The 23950-nt window shown below is 49.8% G+C and overlaps 1 protein-coding gene across 1 annotated transcript in view; it reads right to left on the bottom strand.

Moving 5' to 3' along the window:
- Nucleotides 1-22738, bottom strand: part of LOC140378270 (multidrug resistance-associated protein 1-like) — a 180000-nt gene extending 157262 nt beyond the window's left edge. The window contains exons 1-3 of the mRNA XM_072464033.1: nt 22606-22738; nt 15498-15686; nt 14063-14240 (exon numbers count right to left, since the gene is read on the bottom strand). Of these exons, the coding sequence (XP_072320134.1) occupies nt 14063-14240; nt 15498-15686; nt 22606-22652 (414 nt within the window). The 5' untranslated portion in view covers nt 22653-22738. The remainder of the gene's footprint in view (nt 1-14062; nt 14241-15497; nt 15687-22605) is intronic.
- Between the last annotated feature and the right edge of the window lie 1212 nt (nt 22739-23950).

Here is a 23950-nt window from a genome sequence, read left to right as displayed (position 1 = left end):
ATGTCCACGTGACTCAACAGACGAGCTGGACATGTCCACGTGACTCAACAGACGAGCTGGACATGTCCACGTGACTCAACAGACGAGCTGGACATGTCCACGTGACTCCACAGACGAGCTGGACATGTCCTCCACAGACGAGCTGGACATGTCCGCATGACTCCACAGACGAGCTGGACATGTCCACGTGACTCCACAGACGATTTGGACATGTCCACGTGACTCCAAAGATGAGCTGGACATGTCCGCGTGACTCCACATACGAGCTACACATGTCCGCGTGACTCCACAGACGAGCTGGACATGTCCACGTGACTCCACAGACGAACTGGGCTGGACATGTCCACGTGACTCCACAGACGAGCTGGACATGTCCACGTGACTCCACAGACGAGCTGGACATGTCCACGTGACTCCACAGACGAGCTGGACATGTCCACGTGACTCCACAGACGAGCTGGACATGTCCCCGTGACTCCACAGACGAGCTGGACATGTCCTCCACAGACGAGCTGGACATGTCAGCGTGACTCCACAGACGAGCTGGACATGTCCGCGTGACTCCACAGACGAGCTGGACATGTCCGCGTGACTCCACAGACGAGCTGGACATGTCCGCGTGACTCCACAGACGAGCTGGACATGTCCGCGTGACTCCACAGACGAGCTGGACATGTCCGCGTGACTCAACAGACGAGCTGGACATGTCCGCGTGACTCAACAGACGAGCTGGACATGTCCACGTGACTCCACAGACAAGCTGGACATGTCCGCGTGACTCAACAGACGAGCTGGACATGTCCACGTGACTCCACAGACGACTTGGACATGTCCACGTGACTCCACAGACGAGCTGGACATGTCCACGTGACTCCACAGACGAGCTGGACATGTCCGCGTGACTCCACAGACGAGCTGGACATGTCCACGTGACTCCACAGACGAGCTGGACATGTCCTCCACAGACGAGCTGGACATGTCAGCGTGACTCCACAGACGAGCTGGACATGTCCGCGTGACTCCACAGACGAGCTGGACATGTCCGCGTGACTCCACAGACGAGCTGGACATGTCCGCGTGACTCCACAGACGAGCTGGACATGTCCACGTGACTCCACAGACGAGCTGGACATGTCCGCGTGACTCCACAGACGAGCTGGACATGTCCGCGTGACTCAACAGACGAGCTGGACATGTCCGCGTGACTCAACAGACGAGCTGGACATGTCCACGTGACTCCACAGACGAGCTGGACATGTCCGCGTGACTCAACAGACGAGCTGGACATGTCCACGTGACTCCACAGACGAGCTGGACATGTCCACGTGACTCCACAGACGAGCTGGACATGTCCACCTGACTCCACAGACGAGCTGGACATGTCCACGTGTCTCCACAGACGAGCTGGACATGTCCTCCACAGACGAGCTGGACATGTCCTCCACAGACGAGCTGGACATGTCCGCGTGACTCCACAGACGAGCTGGACATGTCCACGTGACTCAACAGACGAGCTGGACATGTCCGCGTGACTCCACAGACGAGCTGGACATGTCCACGTGACTCCACAGACGAGCTGGACATGTCCGCGTTACTCCACAGACGAGCTGGACATGTCCACGTGACTCCACAGACGAGCTGGACATGTCCGCGTGACTCCACAGACGAGCTGGACATGTCCGCGTGACTCAACAGACGAGCTGGACATGTCCGCGTGACTCAACAGACGAGCTGGACATGTCCACGTGACTCCACAGACGAGCTGGACATGTCCGCGTGACTCAACAGACGAGCTGGACATGTCCACGTGACTCCACAGACGACTTGGACATGTCCACGTGACTCCACAGACGAGCTGGACATGTCCACGTGACTCCACAGACGAGCTGGACATGTCCACGTGACTCAACAGACGAGCTAGACATGTCCACGTGACTCCACAGACGAGCTGGACATGTCCACGTGACTCAACAGACGAGCTGGACATGTCCACGTGACTCCACAGACGAGCTGGACATGTCCGCGTGACTCCACAGACGAGCTGGACATGTCCACGTGACTCCACAGACGAGCTGGACATGTCCACGTGACTCCACAGACGAGCTGGACATGTCCACGTGACTCCACAGACGAGCTGGACATGTCCACTTGACTCCACAGACGAGCTGGACATGTCCACGTGACTCCATAGACGAGCTGGACATGTCCACGTGACTCCACAGACGAGCTGGACATGTCCACGTGACTCCACAGACGAGCTGGACATGTCCTTCACAGATGAGCTGGACATGTCCGCATGACTCCACAGACGAGCTGGACATGTCCACGTGACTCCACAGACGATTTGGACATGTCCACGTGACTCCACAGACGAGCTGGACATGTCCGCGTGACTCCACAGACGAGCTGGACATGTCCGCGTGACTCCACAGACGAGCTGGACATGTCCACGTGACTCCACAGACGAGCTGGACATGTCCACGTGACTCAACAGACGAGCTGGACATGTCCACGTGACTCCACAGACGAGCTGGACATGTCCGCGTGACTCCACAGACGAGCTGGACATGTCCGCGTGACTCCACAGACGAGCTGGACATGTCCGCGTGACTCAACAGACGAGCTGGACATGTCCGCGTGACTCCACAGACGAGCTGGACATGTCCGCGTGACTCCACAGACGAGCTGGACATGTCCACGTGACTCCACAGACGAGCTGGACATGTCCGCGTGACTCCACAGACGAGCTGGACATGTCCACGTGACTCAACAGACGAGCTGGACATGTCCGCGTGACTCCACAGACGAGCTGGACATGTCCACGTGACTCAACAGACGAGCTGGACATGTCCAAGTGACTCAACAGACGAGCTGGACATGTCCACGTGACTCAACAGACGAGCTGGACATGTCCACGTGACTCCACAGACGAGCTGGACATGTCCTCCACAGACGAGCTGGACATGTCCGCATGACTCCACAGACGAGCTGGACATGTCCACGTGACTCCACAGACGATTTGGACATGTCCACGTGACTCCAAAGATGAGCTGGACATGTCCGCGTGACTCCACAGACGAGCTACACATGTCCGCGTGACTCCACAGACGAGCTGGACATGTCCACGTGACTCCACAGACGAACTGGGCTGGACATGTCCACGTGACTCCACAGACGAGCTGGACATGTCCACGTGACTCCACAGACGAGCTGGACATGTCCACGTGACTCCACAGACGAGCTGGACATGTCCACGTGACTCCACAGACGAGCTGGACATGTCCCCGTGACTCCACAGACGAGCTGGACATGTCCTCCACAGACGAGCTGGACATGTCAGCGTGACTCCACAGACGAGCTGGACATGTCCGCGTGACTCCACAGACGAGCTGGACATGTCCGCGTGACTCCACAGACGAGCTGGACATGTCCGCGTGACTCCACAGACGAGCTGGACATGTCCGCGTGACTCCACAGACGAGCTGGACATGTCCGCGTGACTCCACAGACGAGCTGGACATGTCCGCGTGACTCAACAGACGAGCTGGACATGTCCGCGTGACTCAACAGACGAGCTGGACATGTCCACGTGACTCCACAGACAAGCTGGACATGTCCGCGTGACTCAACAGACGAGCTGGACATGTCCACGTGACTCCACAGACGACTTGGACATGTCCACGTGACTCCACAGACGAGCTGGACATGTCCACGTGACTCCACAGACGAGCTGGACATGTCCGCGTGACTCCACAGACGAGCTGGACATGTCCACGTGACTCCACAGACGAGCTGGACATGTCCTCCACAGACGAGCTGGACATGTCAGCGTGACTCCACAGACGAGCTGGACATGTCCGCGTGACTCCACAGACGAGCTGGACATGTCCGCGTGACTCCACAGACGAGCTGGACATGTCCGCGTGACTCCACAGACGAGCTGGACATGTCCGCGTGACTCCACAGACGAGCTGGACATGTCCGCGTGACTCCACAGACGAGCTGGACATGTCCGCGTGACTCAACAGACGAGCTGGACATGTCCGCGTGACTCAACAGACGAGCTGGACATGTCCACGTGACTCCACAGACGAGCTGGACATGTCCGCGTGACTCAACAGACGAGCTGGACATGTCCACGTGACTCCACAGACGAGCTGGACATGTCCACGTGACTCCACAGACGAGCTGGACATGTCCACCTGACTCCACAGACGAGCTGGACATGTCCACGTGTCTCCACAGACGAGCTGGACATGTCCTCCACAGACGAGCTGGACATGTCCTCCACAGACGAGCTGGACATGTCCGCGTGACTCCACAGACGAGCTGGACATGTCCACGTGACTCAACAGACGAGCTGGACATGTCCGCGTGACTCCACAGACGAGCTGGACATGTCCACGTGACTCCACAGACGAGCTGGACATGTCCGCGTTACTCCACAGACGAGCTGGACATGTCCACGTGACTCCACAGACGAGCTGGACATGTCCGCGTGACTCCACAGACGAGCTGGACATGTCCGCGTGACTCAACAGACGAGCTGGACATGTCCGCGTGACTCAACAGACGAGCTGGACATGTCCACGTGACTCCACAGACGAGCTGGACATGTCCGCGTGACTCAACAGACGAGCTGGACATGTCCACGTGACTCCACAGACGACTTGGACATGTCCACGTGACTCCACAGACGAGCTGGACATGTCCGCGTGACTCCACAGACGAGCTGGACATGTCCGCGTGAATCAACAGACGAGCTGGACATGTCCGCGTGACTCCACAGACGAGCTGGACATGTCCGCGTGACTCCACAGACGAGCTGGACATGTCCGCGTGACTCCACAGACGAGCTGGACATGTCCGCGTGACTCAACAGACGAGCTGGACATGTCTACGTGACTCCACAGACGAGCTGGACATGTCCGTGTGACTCCACAGACGAGCTGGACATGTCCACGTGACTCAACAGACGAGCTAGACATGTCCACGTGACTCCACAGACGAGCTGGACATGTCCACGTGACTCAACAGACGAGCTGGACATGTCCGCGTGACTCCACAGACGAGCTGGACATGTCCGCGTGACTCCACAGACGAGCTGGACATGTCCACGTGACTCCACAGACGAGCTGGACATGTCCACGTGACTCCACAGACGAGCTGGACATGTCCACGTGACTCCACAGACGAGCTGGACATGTCCACTTGACTCCACAGACGAGCTGGACATGTCCACGTGACTCCATAGACGAGCTGGACATGTCCACGTGACTCCACAGACGAGCTGGACATGTCCACGTGACTCCACAGACGAGCTGGACATGTCCTTCACAGATGAGCTGGACATGTCCGCATGACTCCACAGACGAGCTGGACATGTCCACGTGACTCCACAGACGATTTGGACATGTCCACGTGACTCCACAGACGAGCTGGACATGTCCGCGTGACTCCACAGACGAGCTGGACATGTCCGCGTGACTCCACAGACGAGCTGGACATGTCCACGTGACTCCACAGACGAGCTGGACATGTCCGCGTGACTCCACAGACGAGCTGGACATGTCCGCGTGACTCCACAGACGAGCTGGACATGTCCGCGTGACTCCACAGACGAGCTGGACATGTCCGCGTGACTCCACAGACGAGCTGGACATGTCCGCGTGACTCCACAGACGAGCTGGACATGTCCGCGTGACTCCACAGACGAGCTGGACATGTCCGCGTGACTCCACAGACGAGCTGGACATGTCCACGTGACTCAACAGACGAGCTGGACATGTCCACGTGACTCAACAGACGAGCTGGACATGTCCACGTGACTCAACAGACGAGCTGGACATGTCCACGTGACTCCAAAGATGAGCTGGACATGTCCGCGTGACTCCACATACGAGCTACACATGTCCGCGTGACTCCACAGACGAGCTGGACATGTCCACGTGACTCCACAGACGAACTGGGCTGGACATGTCCACGTGACTCCACAGACGAGCTGGACATGTCCACGTGACTCCACAGACGAGCTGGACATGTCCACGTGACTCCACAGACGAGCTGGACATGTCCACGTGACTCCACAGACGAGCTGGACATGTCCCCGTGACTCCACAGACGAGCTGGACATGTCCTCCACAGACGAGCTGGACATGTCAGCGTGACTCCACAGACGAGCTGGACATGTCCGCGTGACTCCACAGACGAGCTGGACATGTCCGCGTGACTCCACAGACGAGCTGGACATGTCCGCGTGACTCCACAGACGAGCTGGACATGTCCGCGTGACTCCACAGACGAGCTGGACATGTCCGCGTGACTCAACAGACGAGCTGGACATGTCCGCGTGACTCAACAGACGAGCTGGACATGTCCACGTGACTCCACAGACAAGCTGGACATGTCCGCGTGACTCAACAGACGAGCTGGACATGTCCACGTGACTCCACAGACGACTTGGACATGTCCACGTGACTCCACAGACGAGCTGGACATGTCCACGTGACTCCACAGACGAGCTGGACATGTCCGCGTGACTCCACAGACGAGCTGGACATGTCCACGTGACTCCACAGACGAGCTGGACATGTCCTCCACAGACGAGCTGGACATGTCAGCGTGACTCCACAGACGAGCTGGACATGTCCGCGTGACTCCACAGACGAGCTGGACATGTCCGCGTGACTCCACAGACGAGCTGGACATGTCCGCGTGACTCAACAGACGAGCTGGACATGTCCACGTGTCTCCACAGACGAGCTGGACATGTCCTCCACAGACGAGCTGGACATGTCCTCCACAGACGAGCTGGACATGTCCGCGTGACTCCACAGACGAGCTGGACATGTCCACGTGACTCAACAGACGAGCTGGACATGTCCGCGTGACTCCACAGACGAGCTGGACATGTCCACGTGACTCCACAGACGAGCTGGACATGTCCGCGTTACTCCACAGACGAGCTGGACATGTCCACGTGACTCCACAGACGAGCTGGACATGTCCGCGTGACTCCACAGACGAGCTGGACATGTCCGCGTGACTCAACAGACGAGCTGGACATGTCCGCGTGACTCAACAGACGAGCTGGACATGTCCACGTGACTCCACAGACGAGCTGGACATGTCCGCGTGACTCAACAGACGAGCTGGACATGTCCACGTGACTCCACAGACGACTTGGACATGTCCACGTGACTCCACAGACGAGCTGGACATGTCCACGTGACTCCACAGACGAGCTGGACATGTCCACGTGACTCAACAGACGAGCTAGACATGTCCACGTGACTCCACAGACGAGCTGGACATGTCCACGTGACTCAACAGACGAGCTGGACATGTCCACGTGACTCCACAGACGAGCTGGACATGTCCGCGTGACTCCACAGACGAGCTGGACATGTCCACGTGACTCCACAGACGAGCTGGACATGTCCACGTGACTCCACAGACGAGCTGGACATGTCCACGTGACTCCACAGACGAGCTGGACATGTCCACTTGACTCCACAGACGAGCTGGACATGTCCACGTGACTCCATAGACGAGCTGGACATGTCCACGTGACTCCACAGACGAGCTGGACATGTCCACGTGACTCCACAGACGAGCTGGACATGTCCTTCACAGATGAGCTGGACATGTCCGCATGACTCCACAGACGAGCTGGACATGTCCACGTGACTCCACAGACGATTTGGACATGTCCACGTGACTCCACAGACGAGCTGGACATGTCCGCGTGACTCCACAGACGAGCTGGACATGTCCGCGTGACTCCACAGACGAGCTGGACATGTCCACGTGACTCCACAGACGAGCTGGACATGTCCACGTGACTCAACAGACGAGCTGGACATGTCCACGTGACTCCACAGACGAGCTGGACATGTCCGCGTGACTCCACAGACGAGCTGGACATGTCCGCGTGACTCCACAGACGAGCTGGACATGTCCGCGTGACTCAACAGACGAGCTGGACATGTCCGCGTGACTCCACAGACGAGCTGGACATGTCCGCGTGACTCCACAGACGAGCTGGACATGTCCGCGTGACTCCACAGACGAGCTGGACATGTCCGCGTGACTCCACAGACGAGCTGGACATGTCCACGTGACTCAACAGACGAGCTGGACATGTCCGCGTGACTCCACAGACGAGCTGGACATGTCCACGTGACTCAACAGACGAGCTGGACATGTCCAAGTGACTCAACAGACGAGCTGGACATGTCCACGTGACTCAACAGACGAGCTGGACATGTCCACGTGACTCCACAGACGAGCTGGACATGTCCTCCACAGACGAGCTGGACATGTCCGCATGACTCCACAGACGAGCTGGACATGTCCACGTGACTCCACAGACGATTTGGACATGTCCACGTGACTCCAAAGATGAGCTGGACATGTCCGCGTGACTCCACAGACGAGCTACACATGTCCGCGTGACTCCACAGACGAGCTGGACATGTCCACGTGACTCCACAGACGAACTGGGCTGGACATGTCCACGTGACTCCACAGACGAGCTGGACATGTCCACGTGACTCCACAGACGAGCTGGACATGTCCACGTGACTCCACAGACGAGCTGGACATGTCCACGTGACTCCACAGACGAGCTGGACATGTCCCCGTGACTCCACAGACGAGCTGGACATGTCCTCCACAGACGAGCTGGACATGTCAGCGTGACTCCACAGACGAGCTGGACATGTCCGCGTGACTCCACAGACGAGCTGGACATGTCCGCGTGACTCCACAGACGAGCTGGACATGTCCGCGTGACTCCACAGACGAGCTGGACATGTCCGCGTGACTCCACAGACGAGCTGGACATGTCCGCGTGACTCCACAGACGAGCTGGACATGTCCGCGTGACTCCACAGACGAGCTGGACATGTCCGCGTGACTCAACAGACGAGCTGGACATGTCCGCGTGACTCAACAGACGAGCTGGACATGTCCACGTGACTCCACAGACAAGCTGGACATGTCCGCGTGACTCAACAGACGAGCTGGACATGTCCACGTGACTCCACAGACGACTTGGACATGTCCACGTGACTCCACAGACGAGCTGGACATGTCCACGTGACTCCACAGACGAGCTGGACATGTCCGCGTGACTCCACAGACGAGCTGGACATGTCCACGTGACTCCACAGACGAGCTGGACATGTCCTCCACAGACGAGCTGGACATGTCAGCGTGACTCCACAGACGAGCTGGACATGTCCGCGTGACTCCACAGACGAGCTGGACATGTCCGCGTGACTCCACAGACGAGCTGGACATGTCCGCGTGACTCCACAGACGAGCTGGACATGTCCGCGTGACTCCACAGACGAGCTGGACATGTCCGCGTGACTCAACAGACGAGCTGGACATGTCCGCGTGACTCAACAGACGAGCTGGACATGTCCACGTGACTCCACAGACGAGCTGGACATGTCCGCGTGACTCAACAGACGAGCTGGACATGTCCACGTGACTCCACAGACGAGCTGGACATGTCCACGTGACTCCACAGACGAGCTGGACATGTCCACCTGACTCCACAGACGAGCTGGACATGTCCACGTGTCTCCACAGACGAGCTGGACATGTCCTCCACAGACGAGCTGGACATGTCCTCCACAGACGAGCTGGACATGTCCGCGTGACTCCACAGACGAGCTGGACATGTCCACGTGACTCAACAGACGAGCTGGACATGTCCGCGTGACTCCACAGACGAGCTGGACATGTCCACGTGACTCCACAGACGAGCTGGACATGTCCGCGTGACTCCACAGACGAGCTGGACATGTCCGCGTGACTCCACAGACGAGCTGGACATGTCCACGTGACTCAACAGACGAGCTGGACATGTCCACGTGACTCCACAGAGGTGACTCCACAGACGAGCTGGACATGTCCGCGTGACTCCACAGACGACCTGGACATGTCCACGTGACTCAACAGACGAGCTGGACATGTCCACGTGACTCCACAGACGAGCTGGACATGTCCACGTGACTCAACAGACGAGCTAGACATGTCCACCTGACTCCACAGACGAGCTGGACATGTCCACGTGACTCCACAGACGAGCTGGACATGTCCACATGAGGAGGACTTGTGCTACTTAAATGGCAATGACAAAATGATTCTGATATAATCGGTCTTCATTTCCTCGTTCAAACACGAGTTCAATGAATGCGAGCGTGAGCCAAAGCCACGCCCACCTTCATGTTAATCTCATGGATCTATGGTCAAGCCGTGAGTTGCGAGAGTTTTAAAGCTCTGACGTTCGGACGAACTCGGGTTCGTGCAGAAATGGTCGGAGGTCAGAGATGCTGGTGCAGAATACATTTTTATTTTTATTGAGGTTTTGGCCCAAAAAAACTACGGGAAATCCGCGAAAACAGGAAAAAATAATTATATATATATATATATATATATATATATATATATTTATTTATTTTTATTTTTTTTGAATCCCCATTTTTGATGTCGGCGGGCTCGCAAAACAACTTATTAAAAAACTCTCGCCTTATGTATATTTTTATACTTATTTGATATAGACATAATAGTGGATACTTTAAAAAAAGATCAGTAGTGATATAGAGTGCAGTCAAAACTAGACTCTGAATGGGCCAGTGTTATAAAGCTCACAAATCTCTGTACACCCCTGTCAGCCCACTAAAGGGGGTGCACGGGAGATGGCGGATCGCAAAAAAAAAACAATCAAATTACAAAAGCACTGGTTCATTTCAATAAGTCATTGACTTCCACTGAGTGTGCTCGTGTTTGGAAAGGTCTAATCACTGCTGAAGTTGTAAAATGGCAACAGTCATGTCGAGCCCATGTTTGGAAGTTCAGAGGCCATTTCTTAGCAAATACATATTTGTTGTACAAAAAATGACCCCCTTTGACCTTTTGAAAAACCTATCCATTTAAATGGCAAACGGAATCCCTTAAATATTTAGGTGTTGTCCTACATATACATATGTCAACAATCTTAGAGAAATTACACTCCTTTTTACCACAAACCAAGACATTGAAAAATGTGATGTTATCTAATACTTCAGTCTATGTCAAAGGATCGAAACTACTGTATTTTCCAGACCATAAGTCGCACTTTTTTCATAGTTTTGACCATACTCCAGAGCGACTTATATGTGATATCATTCGTTATTTTCACACTGGCAACCGCAAGAGGGCGCTTTTGCCCAGGGGAGGAAGCCAGAGAACCCTGTGAACACCCTCGGTAACACCCACGGTAACACCCACGGTAACACCCACGGTAACGCGGGAAATGCATGCAGACGCCACCACGAAAGATCATATGATGTTGATCTGGCCCAGGAATCAAAACCATCAATTGAATTGAATTGAATTGAATTGAATTGGCTCTAAGCGACGCAGAAGAAGAATCTGCACTTCCTCTACCCCCGGTGTTTGCTGAGTTGTTTAGAAGTGACACAGAGGAAGAAGAATACTATGGATTTAGTGATTTGGGGTAAAACTGATGCTTTGGTAAACTTGTTAGCATGTTCTTTATGCTATAGTTATCTGAATAACTGTTCATATGTTACGTTAGCATACCAGACACTTGTATTATATATATATATATATATATATATATATATATATATATATATATATATATATATATATATATATATATATATATATAATCTCTCACTTCTGAACATTTCCCCCCAACACTGCATGGGAGGAATGTCATCTTGTGACACTTGCCCGGTTTTCATCATATTTAGACTGATTTGTCGCCCTGCATTTGGTACTGTATATATATATTATTATTAGGCCCGAGCGCCACAAGCTGCGAGAGGCCTATTAATCTCATTAGGCTGCGAAAGTGCGCACGTAGTGTGCACGAAATCGAGCGCGCTCGCCCACTTCCAAACACTCACTAACGCACTCCTCCACTCATGCACGCCCCGTGCATACTAATTAGTTGTAGGAAGATGGAACATTACCGTTGTAAACGGGTGAAGCCCGTGCAAAAGTGCGCACTAAACGAGCACTTTACATTGGGATAACGCGGTCGTCATCCCCATATAAAGCACTCATTTGCGCTAAGTAGCTCACGAATACGTTCCCCATCTCTTGCATGTTCCGTGCATATAAGCATGTAATGCAAAAATTGAACATTATTACTGTATAGAGGGCCAAAAACACAAAGTGGGCGTAGCCCACTCAAAATTAACAAAAGTACCCGTCAGTGACCAGGGACCCACACCATGAGGTAGGAAAGCGCGAGCGCTTTCCGAAAATGTATAGTTTATGATATTTCCCTTTTCTAAAATAAAAAATTGCCGCGTCAGCGCCCCCAAATGTACCAAAATGCATTGAGAGATAGGAAATGACCCAAAACAAATCTGATCGTAGAATCATGAAATTTGGCGCAGAGGTAGATGGTGACAAGAGAAGTAAAAAATATTATAACGGCAACGCCGTCCACCCAACCAAATGTCGGCCATATTGGTTCAAAAATGGCTAAGCTTGACTCGGGAGTTTTTCCAAATGTCGTACTTTTACGAACTCCTCCCAGGGCGTTGGCGCTAAAAAGCTGAAATTTGGTGAAAATGGTACTGAGGAGTGGGACATCAAAAGTTATTCAAATTACATTGACCCTCTCACGGTCTCTGAGCGGCGAAGCCGCAAACTTTAGACAGGTGACAGGTATCTAGGTATCAAGCTAGAATTTCAGAAATCTCCCAAATTTAACATTTCTGCCGTTTGCGCAGACAAAGTCCGAATTGCGTCAAATTAGAATCAGTTGTTAAACTCTTTGCCCTAAACCTACTTGAGGTGAAATAAATTAATTTGGCGCCACAGCGCCCCCTACAGATTTTATATGGAGGTTAAATGTTTAGTTTTGCGAAATTATATGAAATTTGACACAAAACTCAATTTTAGCCCCATCAAAAAAGTCAATGAGACCCATGTCATAATTGTTATGGCTTTGCCGTAGCGATGACAAAAACCTCCCATGTTATTCCAATGGGGAAATCGCCAGAACATGTTTACACTTTAGACTTTCACCAACTCCTCCCAGGGCGTCAGCCCTATTAACCTGAAATTTGGTGAGACTCATCTTCAGGTGTGGACCATAAAGAGTCACGGTGTCTGTGAGGCAAAGCCGCACATTTTGCCAAGAATTCAAAATAAAATTGCTTTTTGATGTAAAACAAAGGGGAGAAGATGTGACAGCGTCACAGATTCAGCAGTAGGCGTAATAAAAGGACAATTGGGGCGCGTTAGCGCCCCCTCCTCTTGCGGCGTGGCGGCGTAGCGGCGGCGGCGTGGCGAGGGCCGATCATTGCCGCTTACGGCTTTAATTATTATTATTATATAATTTTTATCAACAATTGTTCTGCACTTAAAAAAATAAAAAAATCCACTGTTGGATTCTTCCTTCTTTAGTTATCCTTTTGATGGTATTTAGAGAAAGTCCACAACATTACCATGGGGAAATAAACAAAGGCTAGCTTGCAGTTTTAATGACGTGATTTGTATCAGAAATGTTCAGAACGAGTCTTATTTTATGGATTTAAAGTTTCCATACTCATGCAAAACGGACTATTCTCTCTTTTAACAATGTTCTTACATTTTTCCTTCATCAAAAACATTGCTGGATTCATTATTGTTATGAGTCCGTCTTCTCTGCGGGTTTTCTCCTAAGCTGAGCCTTGCAAAAAGACTCACCATAATAACCCCCCAATTCGTGACGAAAATAAATCGTCACCAGACCCTGAGCATTTCTGACTCAAATCATGTTGATTACAGCTGCGTGCTACATTAGCATGTCAGGAGAAAACTAGGTTTGTTTATCTCCCCATGCTAATCCCTTTGCTGCCACTAGATGGGGTGCCAACACCCATCTTGAGTAACACCAGTCCTGTGAACAATGGTTAAAAGCTCCAACAATGTAATTGAGCAAAATATGTATATTTTATTGTCTTGAATCAGCTTTAAAAGACTGAGCCTTGTACTGAGCGGCGAGACGATGTGGCCGTGTAGGTGTGTTGTGCTGTACCTTTCTGTAGAGGAGGCCGGTGAGCGTGGTCTTAAGCCTCATGCCCACACTGAAGCAGTGGTACATGTACTGGTGAAAGAGCAGAGACTGGAGTGATGAGAGGAGGAAGAGAACCACAGCGTACAGAAGGCCCTTCCACACCGGGGACGAGGCGTCGCGCATGAAGCCCAGCAACAGGCTGCGATGCAAACCACACACAAACAGCACACACAACGCACAACACACACATGTACAAAGTCAGTCCAAGAATCATGGGCTTCCATCTATTTCCTGGGTAGTTTGGGAAATTTAAGTTAAAAAGTATTATTAGTTTGGGGGGGTTGTCCCTGTGGTGAAAACATCAGTCAAGGGGCCGTTTGTGATAGAATGGAAAAATAAAAGTTGAAAAACAGAGATAGTGATGAACTATTAAACAAAGGCTACTTAGTTTCCATTTCACTTTAGCATCTTCATAGCTACACCTTCTTGCCGTTGTACTGGATAGCTCCTTTGAGGAGCTGGTAGAACCTTATCCTTGCCACAGTGATTAAGGAACCACATTATTAGGTGGCGTGGGGGGTCAGTGTTTCCTCTTCTTTTCCTTCTTTTGAGTCAGTGATAACCCTAATATCAAAAATGGGAGTCCCGCATACACTTTTTGGAACCACGGTTTCAAGGAAGCCTTGAACCTTGTCCTCCTCTTCCCCTCAGGGACTCCTATGAGTCTTACATTATTTCTGCAAGATCTGAACTAGAAGCTTGTATTTCATACCCTCGTTCTCCGCCTGCAGCCTTCCAATCTTCGCTCTCAGCTCTCTCAGTTCCTTCGCACCGTCCGAGACTCGTCGTTCTGCGTCTGTCCACTCCATCCAGGTCAGCTTTTAGGACAATGTCCAATTCCAGTTTACTGACATTTGTGGTCTTTTTGGCTTTTATTTTAGCTCTCATTGCAATCATCTCACGCTGCATTTTAGTATCTCCATCATCCGTTCAAGCTGTATGGCCTCTACGCAGAGGCCAGGTGTGATTGTGCCACAGCCCTCGGTTCCTTCACCTCTAAACACCGCTAGACGGTGTAACCAGATCAGCTTCAGAGGCTGGTATTTCATCAAGTTAGTCAGTCAACTTAGATTGTTTGGATCTCAAAGTAGTCTCCGTTTTTGGATTACCCATCACTCAAAGCTCCTTGTTTTTATTTTATTTTTTTATATCTGGAAATCATGTATAATTTTCCGTCCACTTCACAATTGTGCTACTTTGTGTTGCTCTCGCACAAAGTATCCCAATAAAATGTATTTAGGTTTTTGGTCATGACGTGTCAAATGTTTCCAAAGGTATGAATACTTTAGCAAGCCAGTGAAAAATCTAATAAAAAGAAAAAATGGTACGTGTCCTTCAATATTATAAAAGAGCTAAAAGGTTGGAGGAGTAAGTTAGGCTTAGACCTGTTCCTAACCTGAGCACTTGTGGCACGGTGAACATGGCCACGTCGTGCAGCACCAGGCACATAGTTCCACACAGGAAGTACAGGCCAAAGTTACGAGCTGTGGTCCTGAGGAGGAGCAGGCTCAGGTTTTGCTTGTGCTCCTCAGCCTGCAGGAGGTGGGTCTTCTCCGACAGCACTCCAGATGGCTCCTCTCCAACACTTAACACAGGAGAACAAGGAACAATACATGTACATTCTAAGCACAATATGTCATAAAAATGCTAAGGTTCTGAATCCGTGCACAATTCTCTTGTTGTAGTTTCTTCAGTTTGTTTAAGTTTTCAGGAAATGGAAATATTTGAATAATGATTGTGTTCTTGTAATCCTAGTTAAAACTTGCTTGTTGGTGGGCCCTTTGACTTTTTCTTAATTTGTTGCTTTTTGTCCATATCTGATAAAAGGAAACTATCCAGCTGTAAAAGTCAAATCCTATCCTTTGTTTCTAAAATGTTTCATAGGACTTTTATATGGATTCCGCCTGGACCATTTTACTTCAATTCAATTGTCATAACCCAACAAATGTCCAAACTAGTGTCAATGAGACACCAGACAACAGCCATCCAGACACCAGCTCTTTGTATCTGCCAAGAAAATCTGGGCAGAATTTGAAAACTGATATTCCTCTTGGCATAGCAGTGTTGTGATGGTTTGGCTGTGTTTGTAATGTTGTAGAATTTACTAGACAGGAGAGGCCAGGGTGAAGTGGGGAATGAGAGAGAGGGGAGGACACGCAGCAAACACCCGGCATACGTGTGCTGTACCTTAACCACTCGACCACCGGGCAGCACACAGTATCAATACTTTTAAGCTAAAGTCAAGCCTTTTTTAAATCGCACCGACCTTGAAAGGACTATTCATGCTTTCATCAGCTCAAGAATAGACTGTTGTAACGCAATTTATGACGGTGTCTCCCAGTCGCCCTCAACCGTCTTCAGCTCGTACAGAACGCTGCGGCGCGTTTTCTAACCAACACACTCAGACGTCAGCACATCACCCCGGTTCTTTTTATTCTCCTCTGGGCCGAGGTGAGAAGGAGCTGTGGACCTGATCAGAAGCTCCTCTGGGTCGAGGTGAGAAGGAGCTGTGGACCTGATCAGAAGCTCCTCTGGTCGAGGTGAGAAGGAGCTGTGGACCTGATCAGAAGCTCCTCTGGAGGTGAGAAGGAGCTGTGGACCTGATCAGAAGCTCCTCTCGGCCGAGGTGAGAAGGAGCTGTGGACCTGATCAGAAGCTCCTCTGGTCGAGGAGAGATGAGCTGTGGACCTGATCAGAAGCTCCTCTGGTCGAGGTGAGAAGGAGCTGTGGACCTGATCAGAAGCTCCTCTGGTCGAGGAGAGAAGGAGCTGTGGACCTGATCAGAAGCTCCTCTGGTCGAGGTGAGAAGGAGCTGTGGACCTGATCAGAAGCACCTCTGGGTCGACGTGAGAAGGAGCTGTGGACCTGATCAAAAGCTCCTCTGGGCCCAGGTGAGAAGGAGCTGTGGACCTGATCAGAAGCTCCTCTGGGCCGAGGTGAGAAGGAGCTGTGGACCTGATCAGAAGCTCCTCTGGGTCGAGGTGAGAAGGAGCTGTGGACCTGATCAGAAGCTCCTCTGGAGGTGAGAAGGAGCTGTGGACCTGATCAGAAGCTCCTCTGGTCGAGGAGAGAAGGAGCTGTGGAACTGATCAGAAGCTCCTCTGGGTCGAGGTGAGAAGGAGCTGTGGACCTGATCAGAAGCTCCTCTGGAGGTGAGAAGGAGCTGTGGACCTGATCAGAAGCTCCTCTGGGTCGAGGTGAGAAGGAGCTGTGGACCTGATCAGAAGCTCCTCTGGAGGTGAGAAGGAGCTGTGGACCTGATCAGAAGCTCCTCTGGAGTTGAGAAGGAGCTGTGGACCTGATCAGAAGCTCCTCTGGAGGTGAGAAGGAGCTGTGGACCTGATCAGAAGCTCCTCTCGGCCGAGGTGAGAAGGAGCTGTGGACCTGATCAGAAGCTCCTCTCGGCCGAGGTGAGAAGGAGCTGTGGACCTGATCAGAAGTTCCTCTGGGTCGAGGTGAGAAGGAGCTGTGGACCTGATCAGAAGCTCCTCTCGGCCGAGGTGAGAAGGAGCTGTGGACCTGATCAGAAGTTCCTCTGGGTCGAGGTGAGAAGGAGCTGTGGACCTGATCAGAAGCTCCTCTGGAGGTGAGAAGGAGCTGTGGACCTGATCAGAAGCTCCTCTGGAGTTGAGAAGGAGCTGTGGACGTGATCAGAAGCTCCTCTGGGTCGAGGTGAGAAGGAGCTGTGGACCTGATCAGAAGCTCCTCTGGAGGTGAGAAGGAGCTGTGGACCTGATCGGAAGCTCCTCTGGGCCGAGGTGAGAAGGAGCTCTGGACCTGATCAGAAGCTCCTCTGGGTCGAGGTGAGAAGGAGCTGTGGACCTGATCAGAAGCTCCTCTGGGTCGAGGTGAGAAGGAGCTGTGGACCTGATCAGAAACTGATCCGTGCAGAAGATGCTGCTGCAGCATGTTCAGACCAGGCCATGCACTACTTTACTAGAATGTGTTCCATATATTTCTATTTGAATCAGTTGGTTGGATTTATGAAGTTATTAGAGCAGAATGGATTTATAAATAAGTGTTTTGTGGATAAACATGAAATTTCATACATTTTCTTATCCAGAGTAAAAACATGACCCATTTGGTACATTCTTAAGACCCTTTTTTCAAAAATGTATCGGGATACGTATTGTAATGAGGGAATTATATTGGAACATACATATGTATCATATCGCGAGGGTCCTTAGAAATACCCCGCCCTAGTCGTCAGTCAGTGGAAGAAATACTTTGAGGACCTTGGTTATAAAGTCCATCATTGTATTTCTGAGGACACATACGTCAAACCCCTTTGGAATTTGTACGTTCAAAAGTTCTCGTATGAAGTCAATTACATGGCTTCATAATTGTTTTACTGCAGGAGATGACCAAAACAAGTGATTAAGTGTGCCAATCCATGCCAGCACACCTCAGAGATACTAGGATTCATCTTTTTTGAATGTTTTTTTCATATTAAGGTTAGGGAGGTGTTATGTAGGCTCGGTGAATCATTTTCAATCTAATTATTTTATAATGAACACATTTTGACCAATAACTTTTTAAAGAATTGTATCCCACAGTTCTGTTGTAATTTGGTGGATGCTGCGTTGTCAGGACGTGTCTGAATAAGCAACTTATATATTACAGAGACAGTTCCTCCTTTGTTTGCAGCAGTTTTTAATTTTAGATCTAACCCACTTTTTACTGCAGGTTCCATACCTTTTTCACTGATAACTTTAAATAATAGCTTTTAGCTGAAGATACTCAAATATTTGTAATTATTTTCGATTGACTTAGGATTTTAAGTGTGAAAATGGTTTAACATCTCTACCCTTTACCAAGTTCATTTACTTGATCATAAAAAAGCCCCAGTTACTCTCCTTCAGGTTCAAATAAATGGGGAACTCATTGACCAGGTACCAGAGGAAAAAATATTTAAGATCTAGGATCACACTTGAAAAGTCCAGTTAAAAAAGATGAATCAAACATGAACAAGTGTTGTGAATTCGCTCTAAACTGGCTATAAACACTATGATACATGTATCAAAATGTAGATAATATCATGAATGTTGTTTTGAAGATATAGAAATTTGAATATAGAACATATTGATTATATTAAATAAATTATTGGGAAACTCAAAATGAATATTGAGATATATTTTTGCTCAATGTCGTCCAGTCCTAGTTTGAAAATAACATTACATCTGCAATACAGTATGTTTCCATGCAATTTGTGCTTTATAGATCCCTCCTGCATCTGGGATCTGCGCATGTGAACCAGAGATTGACCATTATATCAGCTGGCCGATACAAATCGGGCCAATATATGAACAACTTTGAACATCGGCCAACAGCAGGAATTTTGTCATCAGACTTTAGACCAGGCACTACTTGGTGCGGCTATAGCTGAGAAGGACCCGTTGAAGGACCCATCCCGGCTTACAGGTCAGTACTAGATCATATACGGAATCGGGATGGAAGTTATCGGGACGGAAGTTACAGAATCCAATATGGCGGCCCAAATCACTATCTTAAAAGACAATAATTATATGGCGGCCCTCGATACACTTCAGACACTGGGTTGGAGTTAGGGTTAGGGTACACTTCGGATTTGGACCCAAGAGAGAAAATGATTGCCTGAGCTGTATCAGCGGGACCGGTCTCGGTCGAGGGAGACTAATAGCCCATTAAAGGACTGATAGTAAACAAGAAGCTAGTTCATAGAAAACAAAGAGGTGTAAGTTTCTGTTGAAACCAACAAGTGTTCTCATCCGAAGGGCCCGTCCGGGGCAGGGCTTACCACAGAATAGAGTTTCCTGAGTTCATAGCTGTGTATACAGCAGAACTGTTAGCTGTGCTTTTGGCATTTAGCTGGGTGGAGGAGAATGGGCAAGAGAAAAATGTAGTTGCTTCAAACTCAAGTAGTGCAATGACAAGTATTACAAATTGGCTGGAAACCAGACCAGCCATTATCTGTGAAGTAGGACAAATGCTAGAAAGAATAAACAGGCAAGGGAAACAAGTAACCTTTTTGTGGGTCCCAGCGCACATAGGGAACAAGCTGGCAGATAAATATGCAAAAGGAGGAGCTACAAAAGCAAAGGTGGACTTCCCCATCAAGTATTGTAGAGCAGAAATCAAAACCATAATTAAGGAAGAAATTAGGAAACGGTGGCAGAGGATGCCTGCCTCAAAGGCCGTTTTTTCTTTCCCACGAGAGCAGAGGGGAAGACCAGAGAGTGGAGCAGGAGGAGCCAAGTTACCTAACCCTAACCCACAGAAAGGAGGATGTTCTGACTGAGGCTGGGACACACAGGCCTGAATGAGACCCTCAGAATAATCGGGAAACATAGAACAGGGGAGTGCGAACACTGCAGAGTGCAGAGACAGTGGAGCATGTTAGTATTCACTGTCCTAAGTTTCAACAGCAAAGACAAATTATTTGTGTGAAAATGGGATTAAATTTGATATCAAGGAAATACTGCTAAATACCATGCTCTTACACCTTAGCAAAACAACCTTAAAGCTTGATATGAGATTGTAATAATTACACATCAATCAACTGTGTTTAGCACCAAACTAAAATAACATGGACCTTGGTACACAAACTATAACAATTGTGCTTTAATGCAATGCAAAACGTCCCTTGTGCCTCGTCAGAGGGGCAGCTAAACATGTCGACATAAGTCAACAGGATTGATAGGGAGGATTTAAGGATTTCCCGGCCCACACTCCATACCGGGCGGTGGCGGTAATGCACCTTTAGTTGCGTGCCAACCGCCAATAAACACTATTAGTAGAAGAAGAAGATGTGCTGGCCCCTTCTTGCCTCTGACGCATGGATCTATTATATTATCACTCTGTCACCCGCCATCTGGGAGCAGTGCAAGCGGCACGAGCACCAGAACACTTCATTTGATTGCCCTTAAACAACCCGAGGTTTAGACTTAAAACCAGCGATTGTGCCAGCATGTAGTCTGGTTTGCGCACCGTGCGCTTACCAAACTTGGTTCAACTTCAAAACTTCATTATATGCCTTGTGCCATACGCCCTTTAAGGTTAAACGCTCTGATAAGCAGTCTCACACTGTTTGTAGTGCGTGACGTTAGGTGCAGGCTTCGTGCGCATCGGGATTCCTCTCAGCCGCGGCGCCTCGTCCATATTAAGATCGGTAAGCATGGTCTGGCCAAATTAAATGCAATCTTTAATCTGGACTGTACCAGGGCCCAGAACCACCTCTGGTAGGGTCATTGGGTTAAGCGCCCTGGGGGACATTCTGGGCTGCTGTTTTACTGTTTTATTTCTGTGAATCATGTCAAATGTGTCAACGGTTTTAAAGGTGTGAATGTGAGAATCAGAAGGTAGTCTACTGACTTTTAGTAATGAAAATCCAAATATTTTGTGATTTATCCTGAACTTAAATGTAATCAAATATGAGCTTTTCCTATATCTGAGTCTCCTGGTCAGCTCAATCATTCATCTGCGCTCGCCTTTTCCTGTGTATGTGTCCCTGGCACCACTCCAGGGCGGCGTTGTTGGAACCTAATAAAGTAAATAACATATAGTGCTGGTCTTGGTTCAGGTTGGATTATTTGGGCCTGTCTGAACTCCAGCGCGCGGGGCATAAAGAGCCAAACCTGGTTCTTGTGCGCTGTCTGTTTTGAGTTTTCTTTGATGTCTAATAGTTGTTTCATAAATCCATTCACAGATTCAGAGGATCCTCTCTGTGTTGAACTTCCTCCACAAGTGTGGTCTTTTCCCCTTGTCTCCAGACGGGACGGTGTCAGTTTGTACAGAGGTACATTAAGTCCATTAAGCGGTGTGTAATGCGGCCCCTACAAGTTGGAACTATTGATCTTTGATTTAATTTTGCCAATTATGATTTGTTAAGTTTATAATCTTTTTAAAAGGGTTGATACTTCAAAAGTTCTAAGCTTTGATCCTTATTGACAGCGGCAAGTCGCTGACACTTAAAAGACAAACTTTTATGAACATTTCTATCTGCTCTTACTCGTCCACAAGACCTCTGCACCGGACACGCCCTCAAAGCTTTCAAGAGCACGGACATTGTGTCTGATCCTAAAATATAACACCCGGACAGCTGGAAATCAGGCTCGTTAAAACTGTCTGCAGTAGGCTAACGTGTATGCGCATAGCAACACAATAATAATATGTAAACTAGCATTAGCCAGCTTCTAACTACCTCAAACAAACAGCTCAGCCTCAGTCTGGAGTGATTTCTGTCCATGAGTCTGCTGCTTTACGTGTCTAAGACAGGTCAGACCCATTTCACTGAAAGACTAATTATATTCCAGATTTTGCTCATTTGTTTTTACAAATGTTGTCCCATTTTGGTGAAGTCACTGGTTTGTACTTTTACTTCCTGATAGCAAATCGCCCCAGGGTTAAATCATTAGCAGTGTTGGATTTTTTGTGCGTAAGCTCGCATAACCACAAGGGCGCACCACTGGCTTCACCGGCAGCTCGAGCAGGACACGAGTGCAGCATGGACAAGGTAGACCTCTGACCTGGTCTCCTTGTGTTTCTGGGCCCAAGTCTGCTCCACATGGTGCATGATCTGTGCAGATATGTCCTGTTCCCTCAGAGCCCACAGGTCCCTGGCCTGTAGAGGGCAGCGACAGCCCTTCAAAACCAGGCTGAAATACAGCAGAAAAAACAAACACACATCAAAAGAGGTATAGAAGACAAACACTGTACTGAAATAAAGCTACAGTACTTCCTGGTTCTAGTCATGACCCGAGCAGCAGCGTTCTGGATGAACTGCAGCTGTTTTACAGCTCGTTTGGAGAGACCAGTGAGCGGCCATTACAGTCTAATCTACTGGAGACAAACGCGTGGATAAGTCTCTGTAAATCTGGTTTTGACACTATATTTATCATTTTGGCAATGTTTTTAGATGGTAAAAAGCTGCTGATTTTATTGATTTGACGTGGCTGTTAAAGTTCAAGTCTGAGTCCATTATTACCCCCAGATTTCTAACTTGGTTTGTAGGTTTTAGAGCGAGACTCTGGAGGTGACCGCTAACACTTTCTCTTTGTTTCTGTGGGCCAAAAACGATTATTTCACTCTTGTCTGAGTTCAGCTGGAGAAAGTTGTTTTGCTCCACACACTGATCTGTTGGATGCAGTGACAGAGTGAATCCACTGGTCCATATTCACCTGCCGACAGTGAAACATAGATCTGACTCGTCTGCATCATTGTGATAGGACACATTTTCACTGCGTATCAACTGACCCAACGGCAGCATGTAGAGGGTGAACAGAAGGGGTCCCAGGACTGACCCTTGGGGCACCCCACAGGTTAGGGGCAGGTGGTCTGAGACACAAAGTACTTCCTGTCTTCCAGATAGGACCTTAACCAGTTTAGGGCAGTGCCAGTGATGCCCACCCAGTCCTCTAGTCTCTGTAAGAGGATCCCATGATCGACAGTGTCAAAAGCAGCACTCAGATCTAACAGAATTAAGACTAAGATAAAATAACCTTTATTTGTCCCACAATGGGAAAATTCCAGTGTTGCAACACAGATTAGAAAAAAACTCTTATAATCTTGATAATAAAAACACTCTTATTTGCAGTTGTTATATGGACAGAAAATATTGCACCAGGGATGATTGAAATCATGTCATGGTATTGCACATGAATTATGAAACTGAATGACACATGTTCAGCAGTGTTTGTTGTAGAGTGACAGCAGCAGAAGGAAAGACTTGCGAAACCTCTCCTTCCCACAGCGAGGGTGGATCAGTCACTCACTGAAGCTGCTCTCCAGAGCGGACAGTGTCCTGCAGGGGGTGAGACCCTTCTGTCCCCCACCTCCTGCACCGAGTCCAGAGCACAGCCCAGGACGGAGCTG

The sequence above is a fragment of the Eucyclogobius newberryi genome, unplaced genomic scaffold (genome assembly GCF_026437365.1).
Source record: "Eucyclogobius newberryi isolate DKJ021-1_F unplaced genomic scaffold, fEucNew1.0.hap1 SCAF_4, whole genome shotgun sequence".
Taxonomy (NCBI): domain Eukaryota; kingdom Metazoa; phylum Chordata; class Actinopteri; order Gobiiformes; family Gobiidae; genus Eucyclogobius; species Eucyclogobius newberryi.
Note: the sequence above shows the minus strand (reverse complement) of the source record. Positions and strands in the feature narration are given on the sequence as shown.